Source organism: Polyodon spathula, chromosome 8 (genome assembly GCF_017654505.1).
Source record: "Polyodon spathula isolate WHYD16114869_AA chromosome 8, ASM1765450v1, whole genome shotgun sequence".
NCBI classification, from domain to species: domain Eukaryota; kingdom Metazoa; phylum Chordata; class Actinopteri; order Acipenseriformes; family Polyodontidae; genus Polyodon; species Polyodon spathula.
The window spans coordinates 7542935-7554074 of NC_054541.1; the positions used below are offsets into that span (position 1 = coordinate 7542935).

The following is an 11140-nucleotide window of genomic DNA, read 5'->3' on the forward strand; positions in this document are numbered from 1 at the left end:
GTGAGAGGCAGTGTAACAGCTGACAGGCAGTGAATTATAATATTGAGAAGACCTGGTAGAGATTTTTTTTTTTATGTGCTCCTATCTGATGCCAGACAGTGAATTACAGAAATTAAACATATATTGGATAGCAGACAGCAGATAGCAGACACATGCCTTGCAAGTTGCAGTCAGTTAGGTAGCCAAAATAAAAGTGTTATGTACTCTAGAGAGAGATAGAGATCAGTTTGTGACACAGGAGAAATAAATATTGGGTTACTTTCCATTGTGAATGTTTTCGGTATGGATGATGGGGAGTTAAAACAAAACAAGAAATGCTATGTAATTCAAACGTCAATATGTTACATAGTACAGAGAGAAATATTGGCATCATATGTTGTAGATATGCTTGTATTAATGCTGGGATGGAAATAAGACTCCTATTGAATAGCAGTGTCACCCATTCCAGGTTATACTACAAGCTCAGTGAGCCACAGTGTATAGCTAACACGCTCAAGTGTGTCTTACTGTAATAGTAAAACCAGGAATGAATTCAACCGCTGTGCATTGGGAGTCTTATTTCCATTCATGCAATGTAAAATATTTCAATATAAAGATGATTTGTACTATAGAGTACACAGTGATAGTGCTTCAGTAAGTATTATATTAAAATAACTTACATTACATTAAAGCCCTTGTTGATATTCAAAGTATTAGTGAGGCAATGCATGCCTGTAGTCCTATGGATGCAGTCCTGAGCATTCAGTCCTGAGCATTGGGACCCTGAGCACTGGGTTGTTTTCCTTTATTCATTTGCTGTTCTGTTTTTTTTTTTTTTTTTTTTTTTTGCAGGGTATTTAGTTTTAAAGGATCTTGGCTTTAAGGTTGACCAGTACATCGCCTCTGAGGTCTGTGAAGACTCCATTTCAGTGGGAGTGGTCCGACATGAAGGAAACATTCAATATGTGCATGATGTGAGGAACATAACAAGGAAACAAGTACGTGGAGCAGATTCAGTAAACACCACCTTTGTGTCTTGTTAAAGCCTTTTTATTTGACATTTGCCTTAAGGTAAAAAGCTAACTGAGGAGATGCCTAATGTCATAATTTTTCCTAAGTGTTCACATTACTATCAGACATCAGTTAGGAATTTAAAAAATTCTGAAGTCGGGGTCTGCTGGCTCTGTGTTTAATTGCTTAATTGATCTCATTACAAAATCTCCAGCACCTGCCGTCATTTCTTTCTAGACTTATTGGCATCCATGTGCCTAGTAAGCCCTGTTAATGGTGTATTTGCCCCCTCTGCAGTCTTTTTTGTGAATCTTGGAGGATCTTCCTTTGTTCCACACTGAACCCTATGGGGAGTCTGGGGGCTTCCTAAACTGCTCGCTAATGTCCTTTATTGATATGAGACCAGCTGTACCGTACTGGAAAACATCCCAGGTTTTCTGTTTTCTGCTCCTAGGGGGGCGATGCTTAGTTCACATCTTAGAGGTGTAAACCGGTCTGGGTTGGCTCAATACACAGGCGAATCCATTCTGCGAAATTGCTCTCATCTAGTGCCATACTGAGCTACCCTGCCAATTCACTGACTTGCCTCCAAATAAGGTTGCGTCAATGAAGTGCCTATGAGTATTACTCCACATAGCATAAACATCCTCCTCCAGTCTATTGAATTGGCATGATCCCTTTAGATTTTTTTTTCTATTGAGTAAAAAGGGTTTGGAGAAACCCTGAACAGCTGGTTGTTGTGTGTCTTGTTTTGCGTTTCTATGTTGTCCCTGTGGTGATGCCGTGTTACCCCTGAATTGCAGCTTGAAGAGTGGGGTCCTTTTGATCTGGTGATCGGAGGAAGTCCTTGCAATGATCTCTCAATAGTAAACCCAGCCAGAAAGGGTCTGTACGGTAAGACCACTCTCCCTTTAAAGCGCTAGAAAATGCTTAGAATTGTCTCTCCAAGTTTTGAGAATCAAAAAAAAACATTCATCCTCTTTGCTTCAGAGGGCACAGGAAGGCTGTTCTTTGAGTTTTACCGTTTGCTGAATGCTGCTAAACCGAAAGAAGGAGACGACAGGCCGTTCTTCTGGCTGTTCGAGAACGTTGTGGCCATGGGGGTCAACGACAAAAGGGATATTTCTCGCTTTCTGGAGGTAAGACTTTCTAGGCAGCCTCCATTTCCTGTGATTGTTTAAAGGAATGTAGTGCCATGTTTCATTTTTGTGTGTAATGTTGTTTTGTTTTGTTGTTGTTGTTAGATAAACCCTTTCTCAGATTTTGCACCAGTATTTATGGGGGAAAAAGATAATTTTCAGTGAATAATTAACAACTGTAGCAGTATAAAGCTAGCAAGAAACAACGTAGTTGTAGGAAGTCCAAGGCCAGTTATTTCTCTGGGGTAGTTTATTTCTTGTCTTCCATAATCAGTGACCTGACAGCACTTCTGAATGTAGTATAGTGTTTCAGCTCCATCTTCTAACAGCCTGGGTTACCCAGTGCTGTGGGAGACTGTTAAGACATGAACTAACTTGACTGCTTGCTCTGCTTGTGTTTACAGTGCAACCCGGTAATGATTAATGCCATCGAGGTGTCAGCCGCACACAGAGCTCGATACTTCTGGGGCAACCTTCCTGGAATGAACAGGTACGCGTTATCAAGCCTGAGAACCTCTTTTTATCAATGGTCCATTCCTTTCAGTTAATTTTCCTATATGCTCGTAATCTTTATTGATCTGAGCGAAGTTGTGCTCTTGTATCGCAATACTAATGATACTTCTATTACGATACAACACATTGTGTAAAGAACGTATCACGATTCATGGATACACACTATCTCCCTATTACAAACTGCCAATTAGTGTTGAAGAGTGCATTTGAACCTGTGCATTACAAGAAGAGTGCAGGATTTAGAGGTGTAAATGTGGGTCACATCTACCGTGTATATGATATGCCAGGACAGCTACTGCAGGTAAAACCTCAGTATTACCTCTAAACTGTTCTGTGTCCCTCTACAGGCCCCTGTGTGCTTCAGGCATGGACAAGCTTCAGCTTCAGGACTGCCTAGAGCATGGGAGGATAGCAAAGGTAATTCTGCACAGGAGCATCACAAAAACTTTCTTTTAGAGCACAAAATCCACAGCAACAAAAAGCTGTGTAACAAAGTATAATATTCCAAAAGTAGTTTATTGTGTAAGAGATTAAGCCGTGCATTCACTGCATTATCTTTTGTCCAGTCCTGCAGCAGCCACATTTTGCTGTTCAGTATGTTTTTGGGGTCACAATCCTGTTAAAGTATGATGAACTTAATGGATACTTCTGTGGTGAGTCTGGCATAGTTTTGATTGATTCTTCAGTCTGCAGCTGGTAAAAGCCCCACCTTGCTCTACAAGCTCATTACAAAGAACCGGGTAAAAAGACCACAAGCCAGGGGATTTTCTGCTAATATAGTGCTTCCAAGGCAGCTGTCGTTTCAGGACCAGAACAATGAGACAGGGTTGTTCTCACCACTGTACTGTAATCAGAGTGCAGATTAGATTCCACCAACCTACACCTGCTTCTAGAGCCAGGAGCAAATCAAGGGAAACTAACACCACACAAGGAGACAAAATATACACTTTGTTACAAAAAATAACATTGACAGGACTGGGCTAGGTTTCTCGGCTACTGAGGTTAACCCTTAGCGGTCCATTTATTCAGCTCTTGTCAGGCGCGTCAGGTCCAATTTATTTTCACACGCGCTGTTTATTTTACATGCACTGTTTAATTTATTTTTTTTCAGGTTTAAAAGGCACTGAATCGAAAAAAACAACACTCAGTACTGCATCTCCAGCCAAGCCCCACCCCCACCCCATCCCCCCGTTCATTGTATTTTTCACATACCACTTTATAGTGTGCATACTGATAAATCCTCTCCTGATCACATCTTGTCAATAATGTGATCCAAGTCATTATTTTATTAATGTAACATCTCAAAGAGTTCTGCAAATGTCTGTGATATTCTTTGAGTGCCTGAAGCGGAAGCAGCTGTCTCCTTTGTTTGTGTGCGTGCTATCTCTGTGGTGCATGGGGCTGTCACATACGCCCTTTTTTTTTTTTGTTTGGCTTCATTCGGCCTATCGGTCACACTCGGCCATTGAAAGGTTTTATCTGCTTTTTCTGGAGAATAAACGACTAGAGACCTGTGCTTTGTCTTTTTGATGATGTCGGATAGGGTCCGACATTGGACTGGAAAATGCAAATTGTAATGTCGGACCTGCTCCGACATAGGACCGCAAAGGGCTAATGTTGGCAGTGCTGCTGCAGATTTGTGAATGGTGCGCAGGAATTACCGGAACCTGTTCACACGTTTTTCTCTTCTCCAGTTCGGAAAGGTGCGTACCATCACGACGCGGTCCAACTCCATCAAGCAGGGCAAAGACCAGCATTTCCCTGTCTTGATGAATGGAAAGGAAGACATCCTGTGGTGCACGGAGCTGGAAAGGTAAAGCATACTGTGCAGCGCTAGAAATGAAGCGCGGCTCTGATTGTTCACAGTTACTTACAGGAGGGTGTTGGTATCAGCCAGTATATCCTGCCGAGATTAGAAAACATGATGCTACAAGCCATATTTGAACTGGGCCCATAGCTGTAACCCAGAAGCTGTTTCTAGCCCATTTTACATTCTCATCCATCTCTCTTTTTGAACTCCGCAGGATCTTTGGCTTTCCGGTGCACTACACTGACTTATCCAACATGGGCCGGGGCGCGCGACAGAAGCTGCTGGGTCGGTCCTGGAGTGTACCAGTCATCCGACACCTCTTTGCTCCTCTTAAGGACTACTTTGCTTGTGAATAGAGACCAATGAGCCTTTTTTTTTTAAGATTGTCTACTTGTTCATCATTCAAGTGTTTTTTTACAAAATGTATGTAGTTTATTGAGGGTAGTGGAATAGGATAACAATGGGATGTGGAAATTGATCTAATATCTCACGGTGTATATTCGTACCTCAGAACATTATGCTGCTTTTAAATTAAAAAAAAAAAATCTGCAACAAGATAATTCAATTTTTCAATTGGCAACAAAGAGCTAATGATAGGGAAAATAAAAGGAGAGATATTCTGGTCATTTGCACAACTCCTGCTGATAGCCGACTTCTTACAAGATTACAGACAAGGCGAGGATAGGTGCCAACGTATTCCAGTTAACATACTGTTCTGCCAGCTAGAAAAAAATCGTTTTGGCTTGTTTAAGGGTACTGCCTACATGTTGGATTACATCCAAATCTGACACATACTCCATCCTACAAAGCAGACTAGCCCCTAGGGCTTTGCCAAAAGTCTTCTCTGTGACTCATTTTGGGTTGTAACAGCCAGGAGGTGAAATTGTACGTTTGGAACAGTTGTCTTATAATACAGTATTGCTACCTGCATGTCAACTACATGCCCTTTTGTATTTGAATACGGCTAATATACAAAAACACAGGGGTTCTAAAACCTCTAACCCCAACAGGTGATGTGCAGATGTGACAAAGCACTGCATTGCACCTCTGCTTCTGTAGAGCACTGATACATCCGACTTCTTTAAAACAGAAAAGAGTTTTCCAGCTGGCAATGGGAGGGGTGGGCCGAGTGTATTGAGCTGGGGTTGTGTTTCAAGGTAATGAAAACAACTTTCTTTACCTTTCTGCTCAGTGTCTGTGTCAGTTCTGGAACCTCTTGAGGTTCCCTCGTGTGTTTCAGTTTTGTAAGGGTTATTGTTATATTGACAGTGCAAGTGATCTGATTCACAGTAAGGTGAACTCTTCAGGCCTGGATAAAGTCAATATTATAGCATCACTATATGTCTTAATATATATAGTGATTTTAATGTCATTCAAGCATTAAATCTACATGAGGCAGCTTGAATATCAGTATATTCTATATTAACAATGTGTCTGCAGAAACTCTGTATTCTCAGGTGATCACAAACAGCCAGAAAATGTAGACACTCCTTCACCATCTTGTTTTAAACATTTTAATCCTGCCTGTATTCATATAAAACTAATTGGAGTTATTTTAAGCAAATGCTTAAGTGTTTTGTCAACCAGTCAAGGATCGAGTAGATTCACATGTTAACGGCATGCATTCAGTCAATGAGAAAGTGTCTCGAAAGTGCCTTATGTGGTACATAGAAAACATGTTTGTTATTTGATTCCAGATACATAGCAATTAACCGTGGCCAAGATGATTAGAGTAGTGCCCCAAGTGGCAGTCAGAAAACACACACTGGACAGATTAATCACCTTTATCATAATGTGAAACGGATTTCTTTAAAACACGGACAATCGGATAATGTAAATAGAGAGGATACATACTCTCAAGGGTACCACATGTTTTTGTTTAGAAGCACAACTGTATAGTTTGAATGTGAATAATGTCAAACAAACCTCATGTTTTTAGGTGAAACCGGCCAAAATGTATGCATACCTTTTTTAAAATGTAACTTATTGCAATATTAACATTTAACCCGTTTAAGCTAAACAAGGGTTTTTCTTCAAATGAGTATTTAAAAACTGCAACCCAGCATTAAGTTACTGGGTGGTCCAGTAAGTGACTTGCTTTTTGTCTTTGGGAGCTTGTTGCCAGTCAGGCAGTACTCAGTGAATTACATGCATTGAAACTGTCTGTGTGGTATATTTAAAATAACTGATGTGCAAAAAAAAACAACAAATTTTTATAATACTGTGTAGGGCAAAGATGTTACTACAGTGCATTGGCTGCCCCGTTGATTTCGAAAAATGGGTGCTAATGTTAACAAATCAACAAGTTAGAAAATAATGCTGCAAACTTTGCAATGGAGTGTGATTTGGTTTATTCAACAAAGCGGACTGACAGAGATGCCTGTTTTGCAAAGAGGGTGAACTTTCTGCCATTCAGTGCCTTAAACACATTTGAACTAAAACCTGTTTGTACTGTTTTGAAAATGTTTACAGTTGGTTGGCGTTTCCCTTTTAAGAGCAGTCGTGGTGGTGAAGCAGAAACTCATATCAGCGTATCAACAATCGCTATCCCTTTGTTACTGTAGTCTCAAGAAGCAAATTTGAACCGGATTTGTGTTTGCTTTTATTATAGTATACGGCTCTCTCTATATATATACCCTGCTGTTAGTCAATCTATCTTAAAACATGTAAGTACTGTATACAGTATTGTTAAGAAAGGTTTCCTATAACATGAAAAAAGAAAGACACTGGTTTAAAAGATTTCTGAGCATTTAACACTGAGAGGTAACGATTTGGAATATTTTAGAGAACAGACTCAATTTATAGACAGCCATCACTTAGTGTGTAGTTAATGTGGTCTAGATAGAAACTTTTAAATTGACTGGTGGTTGACCATGCTTTTTAGCAGACAAATGTGCTTGGCGTGATCATTGGTGTAATATACCCACCTTGTATAGTGTAGATGACCAGGTGTCTTATTTGAAAACCAAATTGCAGGTGAATTTTATTTTTTCTTTCAAAGCAATAAATACTGTTGCATTTGTAGTTTTATTTTCTACATGGGTTTAGGGCATTTTACTCTTATTGGTGCTAATTGTTATAATACAAATACTTCTATTTTATAGACCTGTATTTTTATATACATGTGCGCATACTGTAAAATTTTCAATAGGTAACTGGGTTGCATTCATAACAATGCTTCTCAAGTTCTTAGTAAGGTTTGTAATACCATAGTTTAGATTAAACCAGTATTTTTGTGTTATGTGTTTTTACACCATTCCAAACTTGAGAAACAGAATGTAAAGGCATTCTACAAATGTTTGTATCGTTATTGTGTGATTCTCATATTTAGCTTTACTTCCAATGGCTTGGTTTATCAATCCTGGTAGTGGAATTCAAGTAGTCTCCTGTTTTATTCTAAGAATGAAACCTTTTGAAGTTAAACACTTCTTCAACAGACTGTTGTGAGCATTATTGTATTGTTTTTATAATGTTTGTACTTTTGTGTATTTTTTTATATATATATACTGTATATGTTGCAGGACCCCACTGTGCTATATGGGCTTGATAGCCTGTCCATGTAAAATCTTTAATGATTTAAATTGTCTGACCCTGCAAAAATAAAACTGATTTGACTTGACTCTCAGCATTCAGTCATTTTGATTATAATGTACTTTATTAAACAGTACAGTGTGTGGATGGCTTTATTTTTAGCGAGTTGCTGGAACTGACCCACACTGCTCCATTCAGTCTCTGTGTGTTGAATACTGTTCAGTCACAATCTTCTTCTGTCTGAAAAAAAAAGATGTCTGGTGACAAAATGGCCTCTTATGCTTCATTTCTCCTCAGCGATGAGAAATTCTGTCCACCTGTTTAATGCCTTTCTTTAAACATCATTAAGCCCAGACTATGCCCAGACTAGAGGGGTGCCACCTGTCCCTGTTTACCCTGGATCATCCTGGTCTGGAGGAAGGAGTCCCGGGAATTCAACATGCCTTCCCAGGACACTAAATTCCAGGACCATAAATTGAGCACAAGTGAAATAAATCAGGATACAATACTACTGCAATAGACGCACACTATGAATTGGTTGTCAATACTATAGTCGTAATATTATCAATGCTTCCTATTGGATCTGTTGTTTTGTATCACAGAGGTGGTAACCCGGTGCCCAGCTGATATGAATTTGGAAACAGTACCCTGGAGGTGCAAACTGAGAGCTTTCTTTAACTGGTGCAGATACTTGAGGTTGCATCCTCTCAACCCAGCAGTCCCACATCCTCAGAAGTCATAGGTTGTAAAACACAGCTCACTAAAACTCACTGAACAAGGTGTGGCAAGTCATTATCAACCCAGGAGTGTGAAACCATGCAGTGCAGGCTAACATGAGCTCCTGTACGAAATTCGCTGTGGATAGACATTGAGTTCTGGCATGCATACTTACTGCACAACACTCACCTTCCAAGTAAACCTTGTGGGTTGTTTATTTATCATGTAATGTACCCTAATTATATTATGAATCCTACCTTTTTAACAAATCATATCATGCATTATATTATGCACATATTTCACGTTTATGTTCATCAAACACTGCTACAGACCAAACAGATATTTTGTATTGACGACTTTAATGTTCTGCATTAGTAAACAGCAATGACACTGTAATATATATGTTTGGTATTTTTATAAGGTGGCAGCAATTCCAATAATAATAATAATAATAATAATAATAATAATTTGCTTAGTATTGCAGTTCGAACAGAAACAAAATCGTGGCTGTTGTAATTGAAATTTTAAAAAACCGTAAAAGATATAGCTCCATAATTATAGATTGCAACTGCCCGTCACGACTGCTTGACATGTATACGAATGAACACACCATGTTGGATGGAGTGGGAAATGGCGGCTGAGAGCGCTAGCCTGAGACATGTGATTAGCAGGGGGACACAAAATGGAGCAGACTGACGTGCAAAGCACTTGGCTAATCTTGAAACTGGCAGCCGTAATAATAATAATAATACTAATACGACTACTACTACTACTACTACTACTACTAATAATAATAATAATAATAATAATAATAATAATAATAATAATAATAATTAATTATTATGGTACGATAATTGTTTTTGCATAAGTTGCTAAAAACGTATTAGAGGTGCATATCAAATGATTTCAAAATGAAATAACGTTGCATAAGTACCGGTACCTTTGTTCACGAAACGAACAATAATTGCCTGTCTAGGCTAATCCATATTAATGACAGATGTATTAGTACTTTCTAGGCACCTATGAATTACAATATTTTTTAGCAGTCCCGAGCGCTTAGACTGTAATTTAGTAGGGCTGTAGCAGCCATTGTTCAATTGTTACTACTCTGCATTTACAAATTACACAGTAACAAATTTAATTTACTAGTTCAACAGCTCGCTGGAAACAAATTATATAACCTTGTGCGGAACAAGAAATGTATTGTAGCGCTGACACCAGGCTACAGATTAGTATCGTAAATTACACGATAAAAAGCGCAGAAGTGCAGTATTATGGCTGTGGGTCCAAATTTGAGACATTAGGGCTAATTTTTACCGCTATTAAATATTGGGATTTGGTTTGCCAGAACAAAAAAGGTAAACAAAGGATTAATCGATCAGGACGTTAAACTGATAAACTATGGTATATCAAAAAGTGTGTGCGGCGTATGTGTAAAAAACGACACGTCCGCAAAACCCTTACAATTTGGAAAAGGCGCGTGTGTGTAAATTAACTCAGTAGGCCCCATTTTGTTTCCCCTGGTTTATCCGGTTTAATTTCAGCGCGCCACGTCGCAGACTTGCTGTTTTTGATTAGTAATCCTAGCCGTGCTTGCCTGCACAGAGAAAACGCCATTTTCTCAACGACACACGAGTGTTTGCTTCCCTTATAGGCAGCATGTGCAGGAAGCCATTTTAAAGTCCACTTGTTGCATTGCCATTGGTAGTAGACGTGCCTTTTTTTTACCTTTGATGCTATTGATACAGAATAGTTCACCCAAAAAAATGGGAAAACATGTTGCATACATCCAAAAAAAAAAAAATAACAAACGCTGTGCAATTGGTAAACGAATTTCGTTAAATGACGCCCCGTTTTCGGTCACAGGTATATTGTACATCTTCAGAACCAATAATGTAAATACTTGGGAGAGATTACATGTTTTTAGTAAAAGCCATTGGTTTACGTCTTAGTCAATTTGTCGGAAAAAAAAAAAACCGCGGGGGGTCATTGTCAATCAACACTTGCATAATAAAATAGCGTGCAGAATATTACAATTTATTACTAAAGAACAACGAAAGCGTGAAGACTTCAGTGACAAATTCTAGTAGCCTACTTTAAATAGTTAATTGTGATCAAAGAGCTGCAAAAGTTCTCGTGTAATAACGCTATTGTAACTAAGTTCGGGCGGAGTCTTTGAAGTCAAGAAAGATAAGCAAACATCTCGAACCTCAATCATTTTCCGTGTTTAATAATAATAATAAAAAAACAACAACAACATTTGATTGTTTCTTAAAATAAAGTGATCGCGAAATCGCCGTGTAACCTGCCATATTACCAGGTGTTTATACGAATTTTGGCTCCCGTTTTTTTTTTTTTTTTTTTTTTTTTTTTGTTATTGCCCATATTAGCATTTTATTAGCCCGTTTTGTTCAGTCGCATCGATCTCTTAATATGTGTA

The 11140-nt window shown here is 38.8% G+C and overlaps 1 protein-coding gene across 2 annotated transcripts in view; it reads left to right on the plus strand.

The window, feature by feature from the left end:
- Window positions 1–8071, plus strand: part of LOC121319280 (DNA (cytosine-5)-methyltransferase 3B-like) — a 44739-nt gene extending 36668 nt beyond the window's left edge. For both annotated transcript variants that reach the window (XM_041256540.1, XM_041256541.1), the window contains 7 exons: window positions 832–977; window positions 1794–1884; window positions 1981–2129; window positions 2534–2619; window positions 2990–3059; window positions 4337–4455; window positions 4667–8071. In XM_041256540.1, the coding sequence (XP_041112474.1) occupies window positions 832–977; window positions 1794–1884; window positions 1981–2129; window positions 2534–2619; window positions 2990–3059; window positions 4337–4455; window positions 4667–4808 (803 nt within the window). In that variant the 3' untranslated portion in view covers window positions 4809–8071. The remainder of the gene's footprint in view (window positions 1–831; window positions 978–1793; window positions 1885–1980; window positions 2130–2533; window positions 2620–2989; window positions 3060–4336; window positions 4456–4666) is intronic.
- The last annotated feature ends 3069 nt before the right edge of the window (window positions 8072–11140 follow it).